The 20019-nt window shown below is 33.3% G+C and overlaps 3 protein-coding genes across 4 annotated transcripts; 2 read left to right on the top strand and 1 right to left on the bottom strand.

The window, feature by feature from the left end:
* Window positions 1-6494: 6494 nt before the first annotated feature.
* Window positions 6495-7186, bottom strand: LOC150033062 (uncharacterized). The gene is made up of 2 exons (XM_090306270.1): window positions 7049-7186; window positions 6495-6875 (listed from the first exon to the last, which is right to left on the bottom strand). Exons 1-2 carry the CDS (start codon window positions 7184-7186, stop codon window positions 6495-6497), a joined length of 519 nt encoding a protein of 172 aa, XP_090162396.1.
* A 1506-nt stretch (window positions 7187-8692) lies between these two features.
* Window positions 8693-11948, top strand: LOC120088355 (uncharacterized). 2 transcript variants are annotated; one of them, XR_016523979.1, is made up of 2 exons: window positions 8693-10159; window positions 11654-11948. XR_016523979.1 is itself a non-coding variant. In XM_039045580.2 (1 exon), exon 1 carries the CDS (start codon window positions 8693-8695, stop codon window positions 10040-10042), a length of 1350 nt encoding a protein of 449 aa, XP_038901508.2. In that variant the 3' UTR covers window positions 10043-10277. The 2 variants fall into 2 exon arrangements, 1 of the variants encoding a protein (XP_038901508.2); XM_039045580.2 differs by lacking the exon at window positions 11654-11948 and having other exon boundaries at window positions 8693-10277.
* Window positions 11949-13071: 1123 nt separating this feature from the next.
* LOC120088356 (E3 ubiquitin-protein ligase BIG BROTHER-like) lies at window positions 13072-18589 on the top strand. The gene is made up of 10 exons (XM_039045582.2): window positions 13072-13212; window positions 13307-13412; window positions 13930-14027; window positions 14112-14260; window positions 14674-14896; window positions 15644-15678; window positions 16090-16134; window positions 16797-16924; window positions 17975-18083; window positions 18185-18589. The coding sequence occupies exons 4-10, from the start codon at window positions 14123-14125 to the stop codon at window positions 18233-18235; spliced, it is 729 nt and encodes a 242-aa protein (XP_038901510.2). The 5' UTR covers window positions 13072-13212; window positions 13307-13412; window positions 13930-14027; window positions 14112-14122; the 3' UTR covers window positions 18236-18589.
* The last annotated feature ends 1430 nt before the right edge of the window (window positions 18590-20019 follow it).

Raw genomic sequence — 20019 nt, 5'->3', positions numbered from 1 at the left:
GTGTGATGCTTCTTCACTTGATTGTTCAAAAGGTGGAGTACGCATGTTAACTGCAAAGCTTTCTTTAATGACAATTCCACCTCGCGGTTGTTTTGAAATTTGTTCCCATATATTCCTTGTGATCTCAAAGGGTGGCAACTCTTCAGATTGTTGAATTCTCTTAGAGCGGCTGCAAGTAATTGGTCTGTTGTAGACATTGCTTGAAGTTTTTGGAGCGTTGTTTTTGGATGTCATGACTTCTTTAGGTAGATTGTGTTGTAGGGAAAGAGATGAAAGGTAGAGATGGTTCACTGGGCATGCCGAACTATTTGACAAGTTACCCAGAGAAATTTAATTCATTGAATTCGAACTTTGTATTTGTATTAATTTATGGTATGTAAAGGTATGATCTCTAATATATATTCATTTGATTCTTTCTATCAAACGTTACAATAAGTTTAAGTCTTCCAGATCTTCTTACAAGTTTAGTTCGGAAGCCTTCAAAAGATTTGAGCCTTAGTCTTCCAAGTCTTCGATCTACAGATCTTTAGGGCTTGAGAGCTTAAGAGCTTTGGTCTTTTGAGCTTGAGAACTTTGGAGCTTCAATCTTTTGGAGCATGAGAATTTGGGAGCTTCGAACTTTAGAACTTGAGAACTTGGGAGCTTCAGACTTGGGAGCTTGAGATATTTGGAGCTTTAGTCATTTGGAGCTTGAGAACTTAGGAGCTTCAGACGTTAATTCTGCAGAATTTCAATCTTCAGAGCTTCTAATCTTCAGAGCTTCCAAACTATAGAACTTTTTCCTCCCCCCAAATGAAAGGGCAAAACCTCTATTTATAGAAGATTTCTATGGGTTTTAGGTGGGCTTGGGTCCCATTTTCCTTTGGGCTTTTAGGCTTGGGCCCAACTACTTTCTAGGTTTGAACTAAAGTTGGGCTTGGCCCGATCTCTTTTCTTCGGCCCAAATTTTTCACTGTGGGCTTGAATTGGATCGAATTTTGGACCTGAGCAATTTTAAATACTCGGTCCGATCCAATTTATGATTTAAAGCTCAATCGGTCATCCATCCAAATTTATCGATCGTGGTTTAGGTTTTACCACCTTTATAGTTGATAAGCCCATTATTGTGATCAAATGACCAGATGGACAACACATGGCATTTTGTGATTGGCCGAAATTTCTTCTCCAAAGATTACCAAATAATATAAAGCTTATGAATATTTTAAGGTGAAATGATGTGAAAATTATGAAAGTTTTGGATGGTTAAAGTGTTGGGTTTTATGTCATAAAACTCGTGGTGTATAAACAATAAACTTATTCTGTTAATCAATATAAATGTTATTGAAGTTTGGTTCAATAAAGTTGTTATTGAATGTTTGAATTGCTCATTTTGTTTTTAGAAATAACCTAAATCCAATAAACTAAGATCCATGACTATTTCATGGGTATTTGAACTTTATATGGAGACATAAGAGTAGATCAAGTTCGAGTAAATAGCCAAAATGGTCTATAGTATACGAATAAAGCTAAGTACCTTATTATGGGGACACTATCGGATGCGGTCCATTTTGTAGATGTTACAGTTGTTGTAAAATGCTACAAACGAAGTGATCCTGATTTGTTCATGTGGAGACATGCGAGTGGAGGCGTCCTATGCAAAGAGTTTGTATAAGATTAGACCAAAAAATAAAGTCACTCTTACTTTATAATACTGTTTATTATTTAAGACTAACTATTTCAAAGCGATAACCTAGGTAACTTGACCTTAATCCTGAGCTAACTATGAACTTTTGTTTATTTAGGAATATCCTTAGATTTGCATGAGTGAGGGTTGACTCAATAGCGCCAGCTCAATAAGCCTTCCATTTCAGGGGTAAGACCGAGTAGATAGCTAGGAGCACAGTGTGCAAGATGGAATTCACTCCTACCCGCTTTTATGGATAGTAGAGAGGTTGTTCCCTTAGTGCTGACTCCAGGTCTTAGTCCCACCCTCTCATTGGCCCGAGGGAGACTCGGTTTAATAATTGGATCACAAACCAATTGTTTATTAGAGGATCAATGGGAATTGAGGAATAATATGTAATCTCGGGGGTAAAAAAGCTTGACCCAACCATTATTATGAACAATCTGTGAATGTTGACTTACTGATTATAGTTATATCGAGTGGACACAATTATATCTACAGTGAGGGGAGTGCAACTACTGGGCTTTAATAGAGTGACTCGGTAGTTAACGAATGTTGGTTAATTAGGTTAAAGAGTTTAGCCAGTTAATCTCGGACCGTTGAAGCTCATGATCTATAGGTGCATTAGGTCCCCTACTAGCTCACAAATAGATTAAACCTTAGAACAAAGTGATGGGTAAATTTGAAGCGTTCAAATTCGAATTGAGGGAATTAGTAATTATATACGATATAATTACATGTTTAGTTAACAAATTAAACGAAATTGGAGAATAAGATAGTATGTAAATATGATTTAAATATTAAAATTACCTGAATGGGGATTCATGTTTGTGAAAGTAGTGGTGTAAATAATTTAATATTGGATATTAAATTATTTAATTATTTATTTAAATTAATTATATTTAAAATCAATTATTTGAATTAATTTTATTTAAAATTAGAATTTTGAATTTTATATCAAATTCATTTTTTGTCTTAATTTAACTGAAATTTCAATTAAATAAAATTGATTTTTTGATATTAAAATTGAAAAATAGGAAATGGGTTTTTCCAACCTTTTCCACTCACAATTCCATGATTGAGCTACTTGGTGTCAATATATTATGCAATTAGATTGCATGAAAGTTTTGGATAAAAAACTAAGTGATTTTTAGCTGAGAAAGTGTGCATTCTGAATTTTTGCTAAAAATCAATTGAAGAAAGGGTTCTTCAATACAAGACACCAAACACCAGTTTTCCCTAAAAATTCCATCAAATTTCAACTCATTTTGAATCCCACAATTCAACCTAAGATCCAGTGGTGGTCTACAAGCTTTTGGAGTCAAGATTGAAGCTGGTTTCGTGGATTGAAGAAGGTCTTCAAAGGTAACTTCTCAAAACCCTATTTTTTGTGATGAACATGTTTTCTTAATTACTAAAATTGATGAATTAGAGTGCTTAATGATTTTGTTTACTTCCGTTTATTGCTTGCTAACTCCAACCTAAAGAAAAAATTCATATCAATTTTAGGATGAAATGGTGTCAAAATTTAATGGAAAAAAAAAAGTTTAAATGAGTTTAAAAATAAATATATATTATTTTTGTGGTTTTTTCAAATTCAATTTTCTTAGAAATAAAAGTTTTTGATTGAAAATAAAGTTAAAATTTGAGAAAAGTTGAAAATTAGAAAAATTAACACATAAAAAATGTTTAATCATTTTTTAAAATAACATTGGCATGTGAAACTATAGAATTGTATTTAATTAGTATCATAAATTTAAAAAACTTGAACTAAGCTAACTTAGTTAATTAAAAAATATCTAAATTCTCTTGAAATAAATTTCTCGAAATCTTCAAAATTTTATCAAAATGAATCATAATATTCTCAAAATTCCTTCGAAATTGAGGAAACAAAAATTTTTCCGGATCAAATTTGGATGGAAATTTCAAACAGGATAAAAACGCGAGTTTTAGAAAATCTCATTAATACCCTTGATAAATGGAAAAAAACAGAAGTTTTAGAAAATCTCATTAATACCCTTGATAAATGGAAAAAAACAAGAGTTTTAGAAAATCTCATTAATACCCTTGATGAATTGAAATGACAGAAGTACCCTAACTTGGTAGAAGAGAGGAACCATGAAAAAGAAAAAAAAAAAAAAAAAAAAAAAAAAAAAAAAAAAACAAAAAAAAAAAAGGTTAAAGGTTAAAGGTTTAAAGCAAATTCGAAAAAGCTACGTACTTATCTACTTGGATGCACCTTAAAGGCAAAATTTTAATTCTTTAATAATATATGATATTTAGGTGCACCATAAGATTATAGATAAAATGTGAGGAAATATGTTTCTTAAATAAATGTGAGGAAGTTTATTCCAAGAAAAAATTTGTTGGAATATATTAGGAAAAGAGAACACAATAGCAACTAGAGTCACACTTTAATATTGAGTGTGGAATGGTTATTCAACTATTTGAATTATCTTTAATAGTACTCTAGCTATAAAATATATTTGTGAAGATTGATTTTTTTAGATAAAAAAAGAAACTCTAATAACTTGGAACAAAGTCAAAAGGTTTACGAACATCACCATCGGGATCTAAAATGTTCACTAATCATTTGGGAAAATTTTCCCAAAATATAATTATCCCTTAAGGTCTTTCAAAATTATATATATATATATATATAGGTTGGACTTCCATTGTTTTATTGTTTAACTTAATCACCAATCTAGTAGTTATAAATTGAGTGGCAATATGAAGCTTCATCATTACTAATTCCGCAAAGCCTAAAGTTGTCGAATCATAATTTAGTACAACAGAGATCTTGAGGACCATGAGTGATTATAAAATGAGATGTTGTAACCAATAATACATAAACCTTAAGAATGTTCTTCTAGGATAAGTCGATTTATAGAAGCACTACAAAAAAAAAGTCTTTTGATGACATGAAAAATCGTCGACAGAAACTTAAATCAATGTCGGGAGAAGATCTGTTGATGACCTTCATGCAAGTCGAGAGTTTAGTCAAGAGTACCCTGTTGAGAGAAAACTATACTGTCGGGAGTTAATCACACCGTAGGCGGTTCGTATCTCCTGATGCGTAGTATACTCCGTTTGCGGAGAGGCTTTCTCCCAACTACTTAGTTGATCTATCGGAAAATATCCACAAATACACAAATTTTTGATCTTGTATAATCTCCCAATGTCGCATATGGAGATAATATATCTCCAGACAGTTTTATTGTAATTTTTTTTTTTGAATTATGGTCTTCATAACCTAATATTATTGATTTTATAAAGCAAAAATTTGGAGATAACATTGAAATCGACCTTTTAGTTCATAGTAATGTACTTTCATAATATTGTAAGGTGTATCATCTAAGTATTCCATAAATGCATAATTTTTCAAAAAAAAAAAGAGAGACATAAATCATCCTTACAATATATAGACTAAGTATTCCATAAAAGCATAACATTTCCAAAAAAAGACGTAACATTGGAATCATCCTAACTACTATAGTTACTCCATAAAAATACATAAATAGTTGTTCACTTGAGTCACAAGTTGTGTTCGCATGATTATCGGTTTGAGATTTTAAAAGTACTTGAAATTCTCCAACATTATCTAAAATGACATTAATTTCGACCCTGAATTAGCACTATTATTTATTAAAATTTCTAATAATTATGTTAACAAAACAAATAAAAAAAATTCAACCAACACTCAAAAGTATAATATCAAACAAAACTTAAACAAAGCACGTGACAAATTTTTACCAAAACTATATCTTAAACAAAAATGGAACTTGACAAAAAGTACACAAATAAAGTCAATTTCCCAATGTTACCAAAGCCTTATCTTAAACAAAAACGAGCAAATATGTTCTACCTAAACTAAATAAAAAACTTTGGCAAACACAATCATTATTCATTAATTACATATCCAAAGGTTTAAAGAACCAAACAAAACAATAAAACAACCATTATAACATCATTTTAGACTAAAGTTACCTAAGTGTAAAAATTTCCTGAACACCCCTCCCCCACCCAAATATAACCTAAATTAAGGAAATATCCTTAACCAAAACATAAAAAGGAACTTGACAAAACGTACACAAATAAAGCCAATTTCACAAATGTTACCAAAAACCTATCTTAAACAAAAATGAGCAAATATACTCTACTTAAATTAAATAATAAATCTTGGCAAACACAATCATTATATCATTATATATCCAATGATTTAAAGAACTTGACAAAGCAATAAAACAACCATCATAACATCACTTTAATCTAAAGTTACCTAACGTGTAACAATTTCCTAAACATCCCCCCTCCCAATATGAACTAAATTAAGGAAATATCCTTAACCAAAACATAAAAAGGAACTTGACAAAAAATACACAAATAAAGTCAACTTCACAAATGTAATCAAAACCCTATCTTAAACAAAAATGAGCAAATATACTCTACTTAAACTAAATAAAACACCTTGGCAAACACAATCATTATACATTTATTGCATATCCAACGGTTTAAAGAACTTGACAAAATAATAAAACAACCATTATAACATCATGTTAATCTAAAGTTACCTAACGTGTAACAATTTCCTAAACACCCATTTGTTAACATAATTACTTTAAATCTATATAGAGTAGATATAATCCTAGGATTATTCATGTTAAATTTTCAAGGATAACATATTGAATTCCATTGCAAAATTGACAACAATTATAAAGCGGCTATTTTCTTCATCAACCAAAATTTTTAATGCCCTAAGTGAGATCTTTTTCTAGATGAGATTAAAGAGAGACTAAGTGCATAATGTTTTGGTATATTGGGGACTATAGCTCTAAGGTCTCTTAGTTCTTATTGTTCTTGGACCTTTCTTATAGTTATCTGCCTTGCCACTCAATCCTCTTTGTAGTCCAAGTAACGTCTTCTCCCATAGCACGTTTCCCCAATCCATGGAATTAAAGTAATTCAAATCCTCTACATCAATTAATAATGTATTGTCAACATTGGCCCTCGTCTTATCCCTCCCCATCATATCCAATTTAGTATTATAGACCAACATCATCTTCACAACATCCATGTCGTTATCAAACTCCATCTCCTTGTACACTGTCTCTGAGGTACCAATGTGAATGTCCCCCACAAAATCATTCTTGAAGTACCTACAACGCAGTGATCCAAGTACTTTACCCCTCCTCACAACTGTTGGTTTAGGTGACTGCTACAATCCCGTCATCAATAGGAAGTATTCTTTGGAGAACGTAACAACCGTACCATTCAAATTGAAGGTCATTGCATCTTTCCTATCGTCTACAACCTCCCTTAATAGAATGTAGTGGACCAATGGACTGTTGAAGATAATGTCCATGCCCATACGAATCGCTCAAATACCGTCTTCTTGAAGAGAGCAAGCTGAGTGGGAGTAAGCTTTTCTTTCACAATCTTGTTAGCTGCCCCAATGTGAGAGGATAGGCTGGTTACTTGGCCTAGGAAACGATCATGGGGAGAAATCTTGAATTGTTTAGCCATACTGCACAGAATAACAAAGAACACCAGAAATCAAGCATTCTGTTCAATACTTGATATACGATGTACGATACTCAATGCATGATGCACGATACTCGATACACGATATATGATATATGATACACGATTGCTCGATAGCAGATACATGATACATGATACATAGTGTCCCTTACTCGATACATGCTACATAGTGTCCCTTACACAATACATGATACACGATGGCTCAGTTTGATTTTTCACCTTTATGACTTATCCTACTCAAACCCTAAACTCTAGATGGTCTAAAATACCAAAAATGTGAAAATTAAAACCAAAAAATTCGAGCTCTAGCCAAACATGTAAGATATGAAACCGAAATGAAAACAATATCGGTCGAGTATCAAGGAATACGCAAGTGCATGTCGAGGAACATGATGCCAAAATATAACAAATAAAGAGATGAATGATGCTAAAATATAAACAAAGAGAAGAATGTTACCTGATGTAGAGAGAATTGAGAGTGTTTTGAGTGTAGAGGTACAGTCATCGAGAGATATAAAATCGGAAGAGGAGAGAGAATAGTTTGAGAAACAAGTTGAAGTGGTGAAATAATGGACTTCAAACGAGTTAAGAATTCAAAAAGTTCAAAATGATTGAGTATACATTAATCGAGTATCGAGTATGACGTGGCTATGATCGAGTATATATGTATTGATTGCACACGTATCGAGTGACCGTGCATCGAGGATCATGTGATGAGTAATCGAGGATCGAGTGATGGGTAATCGAGGATCGGGTTCCTTGGTAGGCCTATACGCGTGGGGTGCATTTTAGGGGTGAAGCGGTAAAATCATACGTGAATGACGTCAGAAAGTCACTTTCCATTATTTTTTTTAGTGGCCATTTTTCATTTGTCCCTCTAGACGTTGCCATATGTAAAAAAAGAAAAAAAAAAAAAAATCTTCCTCGCATACGTCGACCCCGTACACCAGTCGGTCAATTGGTCTTCTCTTTACCTTTAAATCTCTAAGAACAAAAGCGGAAGAATCTTCCTGGGAGCAATCTTCGTCTAAGGTCATTGAGAGGTGGGTCGTGGAGGAGTTAATTTCGTCTACATAGTTTTTTTTCTTGAATTCATTTATTCACTACCTTGGTCCAAGTTACAAATTTAATTTCTTCCAGCAATTCCGAATGGTTAACCTGGTTGTAAGGATAATTTTTCCTATATTCTACGCAAAGGCTATCTAGTTTTTTGGTATTTGGTACAGGTTAGTGAAATCCGGTTTTCCGAGATTCTCAGGATGCACTTTATTTGTGGACTAAGAAAGTGGAGTGCAGTGAAGGAACATGGAGACTGGCTTTTCGTTTAAACTGGTACAATGGTAGTCGTTGATGCCAAATCTGTAACTATTACTTGTTACGATTCGATCAAGTTTAATGAAGTAGTGTTCCAATTCTTACTCGTAAGTCGAATCTCAGTTTTCTTTTCTCTGCTACAACAAAATTCAGGGTTTCTAGGATTTAGAGGTAATGAAAATGGATAGTTCAGGTTTGGGAGGTGGATTTCTGTCAGGAAATGGGGGGTTAATAGATCTGGAGTCTCCTATTCGAAGACCTCAAAAAACCCAATTGGTCAATCCCTCATTGACACACCGCCATCATTTGAACATGATGAGTACTTTTGAAGGCGATCACTGGTCCCTTGGGACTGTGGACACTAAAAGCTTGGGACAGAAGGATTTACTGATGGCGTTCAATAAAGGGAAAGCTATTGCCTCTGGTGGCATCACAAACAACAACTACACGAGTGAAGAAGACGAGCCAAGTTTTACTGAGGATGGTGAGTGCCCTGAGTTTTTGAAGGGCAAAAAGGGCTCTCCATGGCAGAGAATGAAGTGGACAGATGAGATTGTGAGGCTTCTCATAGCAGTGGTTGCTTGTGTGGGTGATGACGGCGAGGCTGGAACGGGTTCGAAGAGAAAATCTGGGATTTTGCAAAAGAAGGGAAAATGGAAAACAATATCAAAGATTATGCTAAGTAAGGGCTGTCATGTTTCTCCACAGCAGTGTGAGGACAAATTTAATGACTTGAACAAACGATACAAGAGATTGAACGATATTATTGGGAAGGGAACCAGTTGTAGAGTTGTGGAGAACCCTGCACTCATGGACTCAATGCCTCACCTCTCAAGTAAAGCCAAGGATGATGTTCGAAAAATATTAAGCTCAAAACACTTGTTTTATAAGGAAATGTGTGCTTACCATAATGGACAAACGATTCCTGGTTGCCAGGATGTTGATTTCCAAGGTAAAATTTTGCCCGTTGCAAATTTCTCCAAAGGAAATAATGAGTCAGACGAGGCTGAGGACAGTGACAGTGACAGTGACAGTGGTGAATCAGATAATGAAGATGATCACTCTCCTGTGGAAAATAGATTATGGCCATCTGAATCTCGTGGCAGGGATAAAGTGAGTGCAGATGATGGTCCTCTTTGGTCAAACTCTGTTGCAAAGAATGAATTTGAAGGTCAAATTGATGTTTTTCTTTCAGATCCGACAAAGTCCCAATGGGAGCGCAGAGATTGGGTTGAAAAACAGATGCTACAACTTCAGGAGCAATGTAACAACTTCCAGGCTCAATCTGTTGAACTTGAGAAACAACGTTTCAAATGGTTAAGATATTGCAGTAAGAAAAATAGGGATTTGGAGAGAGCGAGGCTTGAAAATGAGAGGATGAAACTAGATAATGAGCGGAGAGTATTGCAACTGAAGCAGAAGGAAATGGAACTAGAATTAAAAAGGTGTGACTCATCCTTCGGGCCAACCCTTGGCATTGATAGAATTCAAGGGAGAGAGCAACTTGATTTAGGTAGACATTGAAAGCACACCAATAACTGAGAAAGCCATCTATGTTTCAGATGTCGCGTTTGCACAAGATTTTGCTGATCATCGTGGAACAAATCCTTTAAGCCAAGTGCATGTTATCATGCTAAACTTGTAAGCATGTGTATACTCTTATTTTATTGTAGAATGGCCCTTTTCTTCTCTTTGGCCCTTGGAACTTTCTGTTGTAAAGTTCAATGATTAATGTTTAAGTGGCTTAGTTTCCATTTAAGTATTTTGTCTAGAAATTTATCATTTTCTTTTTCAAGGATATAAAATTGTGTCATATGGATGTGTATGTTAACATGCTAGTCTGGTGAACTACTTGTTCTGAGAACAATGTCGAATCTCTTACTCCCTTTCTGGATCATCCTAGATTCTCAGTTTTGGAGTTAATCAATGATAAATGTTAATATAAATTTGTTGTTTTCTCAACTTTCTGCATTTTGGCTTTCCGCGTTTTTGCTTCTGAAATTGGAGAAAGTGAACGTTTCTTGCATCTCTATCTTGATCATCCCATCCTCGATAAAGAAAATGTTTCAAGAACATTATGTCCCTGTTTTCCTGTGCGTGCTGCAAAACAGCATTGATTCAATTCCTCAAGGTTTATAGATTAATTAAATCCCGCTACTTGGATTATATGTTAATTGTATTTGTGGAAGAAGATATGGGGGCTGGCTGTATGTGATTGTCTTCACTATTGTTTCCCTCCCTTGTTGGTTGGGCACATCTTTGTCATCATCTTTAGAATTTCAACCTATCTTTCATTCTTTCGCTGGACACGTTAGTCGTTTTTTGGCATGCATCTCTAGTTCTATATTAGACTAGTGGTACTTGTATTTCCCTTTTGTTTCTCTCTTTGGTGAAGCGTGCTCGCAAAATGCTTAGAACCCAAACTAGAAGTACGGTTTCTAATATGTTCCTCTTTTCTTTGTCATCATATCTGGATTGAAGCTGTAACTCATCGAATCATTCTCATGAATTTGCAGCCTCCCTACTTTTCACCAAAATATTTCTTGACTAATTTGTTTGATTTCTTATTGGCTTGATGTTAGTTTGCCACATATTTACATTGTACTCGGGGGCAGTAACCCAAATGCCTTCCTGTTGTATAGGATGATTACAATTTAGAACTGAGCCATTCTTTTGGTCCTGACCGAGATTGGGTTTAAGACATAACATTGAGCATGAGAATAAGAACACGAAAAAATGGAATGACGAAAGTTGTAACCGTCGTCTTATAATTACATGCTACAGTACTCAATACTCGAAATTTGAAAACAAATTAGATCGACTCATGTTATATGGGTAGGGTGTAGTGCAGTAATCCCAAATCAAGAAGATTTGTTCTGATTAAAACCACGCCTACCAAGTTGAAAACATTGACATTTGAATTGAAAATAAAAGTAATATTATGAAACATTGACTATTTACTGCAGAGAGTTGGGTAGGCTATAATGGCTTAACGTGGTGTTTATTGTTGTAACTTTTGCAGACAGATAAGAAGAATGGAGAATATGATTCATAGTTTCTTTCCTTGCACGCCATGTTTTCTAGTTCTATGTTCTTTTACTCATGTTTTGTTACTTTTGGCTATTTTGTGGACAGATCACAGACCTTAATAAAGTTATCAACGAGAGAAGACTCCCTTTTAAAAGTGATTGGACGACAAAATCATGGCCATGGATGAACTCTCCATTCTTCTTACAATGTCAGTAGCTCAGTTTTGCTGAGAAAACCAGTTTCTTCTTGAGTGCTCATCTGCTTTGTTATGAGAGAAAAACTCTCACATTATAAGCTCTTAAGTCTTATTAACTTTTGACCTGAATTTCCGAATATATGCCATTCTAAAAAACACCGTTGAGCTGAATTTAATTGGAATTTTCTTAAATTTTGAGGTGAATTGTGATTTTTAAGGGACCCGTTTCATTTATTTGCTGATTTTTATATGAAAGACGCTAACTTTGATGCGCAGCCGAAAAGATTCAAGGCATGTCAGTTTCACACACTCCCTCAACCACTTTCTTTTCAGATTTAAGAGTGGTTTTGGTAGCTAAAACAACCAAATTCCTTGCGAAATTTGTTTACCTTTTGTTCAATAATGATTTTATTGTAATTTATAGATTTTTTTTTAATTGAACTTGTTTATCCGTTTTTATTTATTTATAGTTCAACGAGTGGATTTCAACTTCAGTCTTGGTTGAAGACATATGTCAAAATTTAAAATTTAAAAATATAAATTTTTTTTAGTTAAATTACAAAATTTCCCCTATAATTACGAGAAGGTTAGAATTTAGTCCTTGTGGTTTAAAAGTTAGACTTTAATTCTTATGGTTTTATAAAATCTCATAAATAGTATCAATTGTAGAAACCATTTCAGAGGATTGTATCAAATCATAGGGATTGAATTTTATTTATATATTATAAGGATTAAATTCTAACTTTCTCAAATCTCTACTCTAGGGACCAAATTTGAAATTTTGTATTTAAAAGATACAAAAGAAAATTAGAATTTTGTGGCTTTAAAAGCTAGAATTTAGTCGTATGTGTTGATAAAACTTCATAAATAGTTACCAAGGATTGTATCAAATTATAGGGACTAAATTCTAACATTCTCCAATTTATAAAGACCAAAATTTTAATTTAATCATGATTTTTAAACGTTATTTTTGGAATCTACCTATGATTTAATACTATTTGAAAAACAGTATTAAGAGATAAACTTTGTTACAATAATATGGTGGAGGGTCGAACAATCAATATGGTTATAGATGCTTTGTGGCATAGGATTAAAAATTTAAGGTGGCTTAATTGATGGACATTAATATTTCACTTTAAAGTTCATATTTTAAAATATTTTTATAATTAGCTGAAAATTAATCATATATTAAAATGTTAAAATGAGGAAATTGTGGCAATGTGGGTGGTGATGCAGGTGATCCAAAAAGTACCAAACTCCAACATTGCCTTTTGAGCCACGTCATTGCACATGCTCTTGATTAAAGGTTTCGATGACAGACAGCTTGTTAGAGAGAGAGAGAGCGTTTTCAGTTATAAGCAGCCAAACTTCTTCCTCATCGCCTTCCATTTTCACTCATAGACAGAACCAGTAACCACAAAGAGGAAAGTAGAACTGTTCAGCCTCTTCGCTAAACCCGCCATTGCCGGTTTCTTTCTTTCTTTCACTGATCTCTTCACACTTTCAATGCATTCTTTCTATATCGTTTTCTTTAATCTCTTTTCTTAATTGTGTTTGATCAGTGATCTGCTCTCACTCTAAATTTGGCTGCGAGATCACGGAAACTTTGTAATCTCCGCCTTGCTAGTGAGAAATGGTGGAGATATAATGCTTCAATCAGAAAACTAGGTACTACAATGGAATAGTCCTTTTTTGTATTGTTTATTACTCGAGCTTAAATTTATGGATGAAATGAAGAGTAGGAACGAATTGTTTAATTTTACGTGAAAGAACCGGCTGAAGTATGAATACCTAGGCTCAATTTGTTAAATCTGACGTAGATTTATCTAAATTCATGCTTTCTGTGGATCTTTACTTGGAGGCGATGAGTTGTAGCACATTCGATTTTCTCTTTCTCCTGGAGCTAAATGAAATGATGTTATGTATCAAATGTCGACATTGGATGATAATATGCTTCTGGCGAATATGGCTCTTTTTGTGTAACGTAACAGCTTCAGTAATAGTTTCTCATAGATTGGTACCCCAAGAATAAGATCAAAAGATGTATCTCCTCATGCTTATTCCGTATTTACTTGTTTCTGTGGAATATGACATAATGTATCCTTCTCCGTCACCCTCTACATAAGACAGTCCTGTGATTTAATTACCATCTCAATTGCTTTCTTTTTCTTGTTAATATATACAGGAGTGGCTCAAGGGCAGGTACTTTGCTAGGGACTAGGAATAAATTCATTGCTTGAAGTTATGTCAAGAATGGGTCTGCAGAAATTTCAGGACGATTAGGTTTGTTTCTGCTGGCAAATTTTCCTTTTGATTTTTTACCTTTGGAATATTACTTGTGCTTGAAGCAAATACTTATTGAAACAGAGTTATCTAAAATGAGCTGGAACTCAAACATCGAGGTTCATTGCATGAATAACGGTTATCCTTACAGTACGGCTTCTTTTATGGAATACTTTGAAGGTTTAACGTACGATCATGTGAATTTCATTTTTTCCGGTGCCTCACATTCTCAGGTACTATACATCTTTTTGATTTTGGATGCCTTCCATGGATCTCTTGTCTGTAAACTAGATTGAAAGAACTCATGGTATTTCGATGCTGCTTTGTTTGTACCTTATATTGAAAATGCATCTATTGTTTCTTTGCTCTGTTGATTGTTCTTTTTGGATAATCTCTCTATCTTTTTCAAACTTGCTTCTTTCATATTTTGTTGACAATTGTCCCAAGTAGAAAAAGTGAAAGCAAACAACATTTCATCTTCCAAGTACTTTTGGCTTCTGAACTATGGCTTTTTCATTTTGTTTTAACTTCCTGATCCATGATTGATTGGACATTCATTCTCAAGATCAGATGGTCTTTATGCCTGATTCCAAATGCATAAAATGATTTTCCCATCATGGAAGTATAATATCTTCATTTCATTCAGGAGACTATTTATCCATTAACTAATTCAAGTTACTACAAGTTTGGGCATTCTGATTCTTGGAGCACTTCACACTTTGATGCTCAATCATTTGAGATTCAAGGGCATGAATCCACTATTGATGAACACAGGAGGCTGCTCTCGACAGCCCCAAATGAACAGAGTTTAGGAAATAGAGTGTGGGAAGAAAATGCCAATCCTAATATGTCCAGTAACAACATGGAATGTAAGGATCGAAATCTGTTTCATTTCAAGTTTTTGAATGATCACTCTAGTATATTTGTTTGTTAAATAGAAGTTTCCAAGTTAAGGTAATAGAACGGGAATTTAGATATTGAATGTTAACGTTTCTATAAAATTGCATGCTACAAAGAAGATAATTAATGACTCTTTATTTTGATTTTTAGTCTATTATTTTCTCTCAGTTCATGAATTGAGGTATTAGTGAGAAAAAGCAGTTGATGTCTTCAATTTTGGTTAATTGACAAACTTCATCTTTGGGCTGTCTATTATTTTTCTCAGTTCATAAACGATAATGCAATATGGGTGTATGCTACGAGTAGAAAAATTGGCTTTAGGCATATTAATCATGTTGTAAGATGGGTAAACTTATTCAATGTGACAAATCGAATTTAGGGTGATTCAACGGATATTTTGTAAATGAGATACAATCACCCCAGCCTATACACAGATCTTCTGTCGTATCTCAACATTAACCTGTAATTACTTGGTGCATCTTATCTTTACCAAATACTATCCTGATGCAGTATTAACTATGCTGCTAGGTAGAGTATCAAATATATATGTAAAATCTAACAAAATCATAAAACAGAAAGAAAAACTATTTTATATCATTTTAATATTCATGATTGTTCGCCTCTATGCTTTTTCTGATTCAATTGAAATGTTTATGGAAATTTAAATACCAGTTCGTACACTCAAGTTTTTATTTTTATTTTTATTGCTTTTTCAGGCCCTCAGAGGCATTCAAATTATCATGAGTATCAGGTCTGCAGCTTTTCAATTCATAAAAATTTAATGCCATTACAGTTGTAGTGCTACTGTACGGTTGTTGCCAATGGAGTACCTCACTTTTGGCTTAGTGTCTCTGTATTTTGTGGGTGTTCATGATTGCAATCAGTCATATGCTTGAGTTAATACGTAAAATAAAATTGTTCTTGTAAGATATAACACTGGTTCATCTGAAATTACGGAAAAATGGAAAAGGTAGAGAATATTAGAATACGAATTCATTTCTAACCCAAATGATGACAACTTTGGTGGTGGTTCAACTTCCTTAACACCTATGATTCCATATTTTTTATTCAATGCCAAATAGACCTGGAATTTACTTCCAACACTCTTCAGAAGACTTCTATATAAATGCATTCCTAATCTGGTTGATTTTGAAATGTGCAGACTATTTGGCAAGATATTGTTGATCCTGATAACATGACTTACGAGGTTAGAGCAGCGGATTTTCTTTCCTATTTACTTTTGCATGTTACTGAACAAAATGTTTCTTCTCCTGTGAATTTATGTGTTCTTATTGAAGCTATGTTTTTTTTCATTGCCAATTTATTATATGAATATTGCTAATTGAACTGTTATGTTACGGCTGGTTACTAAGAAGTCTTGCTGCTGTATAAGATAATGGCAAAACCAGTAGACATTGCAACTACTAAGCTGAAATTTGGCAGTAGGCTAGGTGTTGGACCATTTCTTGCTAATGTAGAAAGGAAAGGAAAGATGACACAGCTTAACCTAATTGTTTATTCTGCATTCTGGTCGCTGGTACACTTCGACCTAGTTTTCTATCCTTGAACTTGCTTCCTTGGAGGGCCTTATATGTATGTGTGTGTATATATATATCAATAGAAAGCTTGCTCCTTTGGAGGGCTATGCCTGTTAACGCTGCTTTTTAAGGAATCAACTGTAAATCCACTCAATACATTCTGAAACCAAGTTATATGTTTAATAAGCGTAAAATTTGTCTTGCTAACTTCTATTATTATTATTATTATTTTAATTTAAGAAACTGTTATGTATAAAGCCAAGTGTATGCCTCCTGAATTACGTTGATTACTCCTTTCAATAGAGTGACGGTTTAAAGAAACTTATTTCAGGAATTAGTAGATTTAGGCGAGACAGTAGGAACTCAAAGTAGAGGCCTCTCGCAAGAACTGATTTCATTGCTTCCAGTATCGAAGTATAAATGTGGATTTTTCTCAAGGAATAAATCACGAAATGAAAGGTAACACTAGATTGATTGATTGTCTTATCTCGTATTGTTTTTTAAACTATTCTTATTTTTCTACTGTTTTTGAGGATTGTTCTAGCTATCAAGATGAATCGGAACTCCAAAATTCTCCCAATTCACTTTTGAAATGTTTTCTCTAGAAATCTTTGGGCATGCTACAAAGGTTTTTGTTTTTGTTTTTGTTTTTTGGGTTTAGAATCATCGAACTGTTTTAGTGTAGCCGAATCCCCATATCTTATGGATATACGTTGAATAAGGAAATATGCTGCCAGCCTGACTTAGATGTCCTATTTATGCCATCAGCTAACTAAAAGTTCAAGCTGACTGAAATTGGTAAATTATATGTGATCTTACCGAGTCAATTGACTTTTTTTTTGTTGAGATGGTTACATGTTAGATATTTGTGCCAAACTAGGTGAGATGTTACATGATAGATATTTGTGCCAAACTAAGGACCATATAAAAATTAAATTACATGTGCCATTTTCTTAGGAAGCTGTCAGCTGTCTACGTAGACGATGGAGAAGAAAGCAATATGTAGTAATACTTACCAATGCCCTTACACCTACTAATCTTTTTTATATATATATATATGAGTATAACAAGTGAGATAAGAGTGGTGGTTTGAACCTCTAACCTCAAGGGAGATAATATATGTTAATTAGTGTTGATGCTCACTTTGACTTATAAATATGGCCAAATAGGTTATAAGCTAGTAATGATGTCCATAAATTCTTATATTTTCATTTTCATTATTAATGTTAAGATTAATCTATAATAATGCCGTACGATCTTTCTCAAAACTATCTCATTAAAGAAAGAAACACTTCACAGTGGTTTGGCCGAGTAGCCCATGTCTCCTATTCGCAACAGACCTTTTATACATTAAGGAGGAAGAAAATGATCATTAGACCCAATTGGCATACAAGCCTTGCTCAAATCACTTTTTTGAGTCATTATCGATTGACAATAATATATTTCTTGCATTGATTTTTTTCCTTTTTAAATTTGTATATACGGAGATACATCTTGATTTGTATATAGGTGTGTGATATGCCAAATGGAATACAAACGTGGAGATCAAAGAATTACTCTACCGTGCAAACATAGGTACCATACCAGTTGCGGGACCAAATGGCTTAGTATCAACAAGGTGATGTTCTGATATCTTTTATCCTTGATCTTCTGCGCATACTTTTAGTAACAAACCATCAATAATTTTATTCAATACATTACACAATCTCTCTGTTCCAGGCATGCCCCATTTGCTACACTGAGGTTTTTGGTGACAGTTCAAAACGATAAAAGAAAGGCTATGATTGCCATGAGAAAGGGAACCCTTAAAAAGGTTTGGAGTCTTCCATTTTGCAGATACTTATTCCATTTCATTTCTCATTTTCTACTTTGTACAATCATACAACGTTAGAAAAATGGGAGAAGTACTTGATTTCCATACAGAGGATGAAGAGCAGAGAGTAGAATTTGATTGATTTCAAGATCGATTTGTTATTTCTTTTTGTCAACTTGGCTCATATTAAACCATGACGACTTGGTTTCTGCCTTTACCAAGTATAAATATTTCTTATTAGTTGGAGGGCATAACTGATGGACAAAGATGGTCAAAATTCAAAATTCAAAAACTCAAATCCAGTTCATTTACCTCATCGTGCATCCTAGTTGAAGCTATGGAACTAGTCCTTTTTTTCTTTGTTTTCCCCCCTTTAGATAAGCAAGTTGAGTTAGTACCATAGCCTGTGATTACTAATTATATAGAAAATCATCATTTCACACGTTGAAGAAAAAAATTAACAACATATCGATTAAAATGAGATTGAAATGGTTGAAAGAAATTGAACCAATCTTTTCTAGAATCCTGAGAGTTGATTTTTAAATGATCTTGTAGAAACAATATTGATGAATCGATGATGTGTATTTCTCAAAAACCAACCATAGATTTGAAATAAATTTCATAACCACAAATATCCAGAATGTGCCGTGACATTTTTTAAATGCATAGATATAAGATATTCTGCAAATATGTAATAGATAGATCTTGGCTTTTGGTCCTCTCAGAATATGCAGCGACATTTCTTTCGAATTTTAATTTTATGTGCAACCAATGAAGCATCTAACGTGTGGTACGTCGGGACCCTTCATAGTTGACTTTATTATTTATTTGGAAGATTAAAATTACAGACTAATAAAATAATATAGTCTTCATAATTTCGGAAAGATGTGATCAATTAACAAAAATGCGATTGGAATACAATATTCATTTTTTTTTTATTATAATGTAATAATGAGATTTAGAAAATTTGATACAACAATCTTGTAATTCATGTCAAGAAGAGGCAGAATATCTCTCAACTTACTGACACAATCTGAGTATTTTCTTTGATTGAACTTTGTGATGGATAAGCAGAAAAAACAATTTAAAAAATTAAAAGAAAGCAATAAATTTGAGATTATGTGAAAACTTCAAATCAAAGAAGATTATGTGAAAAATTATTAAAATTATACCGAAATCTCTCTCCAATCTTAAATACAAAGTAAACTATTATACCATTCACACAATTGAGTTAGTATATCTTACTTAATCATTTGAAACAAAAATTTTAAGATCCTTTTATAGTGTTTAAAGTTTGTCACTTAAACCTTTTTCGATTCGACAGAGGAAGTGATATTCAACAAATCTATTTATTTGCTTATAGCGATGTTAATTTGCTGTTTTTATGTTTTTCCCTTCGCTAATTTTGAATTGCTTGTTTGATATAACCACTATTTTAGCAAACGATGAATTTTTGACTGACAAAAATAAAATAAAAGTTCCAAACCCGCATTGAAACTTATTTAATAATCTAGTGGGAGAATTGTATTTTTCTTTAATTGTTTATTGTCCATTTATATAAGTTTTGGAATCTGTAAATGGGAATGCTTTTACTTTAGGAACGGTGTATTAATCATAATATTGAGAAATTAGATATATTATTAATAGTTTGACTCGAATTTTATTTTGTATTTTGAAACTCATATAACAGAAGAGGAATAAAATATAATGGAAAATATCCTTTGGATTTTTTTTAAAAAAA

Source organism: Benincasa hispida, chromosome 10 (genome assembly GCF_027475165.1).
Source record: "Benincasa hispida cultivar pf3 chromosome 10, pf3_genome.v1.1, whole genome shotgun sequence".
In the NCBI taxonomy this organism is placed as follows: domain Eukaryota; kingdom Viridiplantae; phylum Streptophyta; class Magnoliopsida; order Cucurbitales; family Cucurbitaceae; genus Benincasa; species Benincasa hispida.
This window is presented reverse-complemented; position numbering and strand designations above follow the sequence as displayed.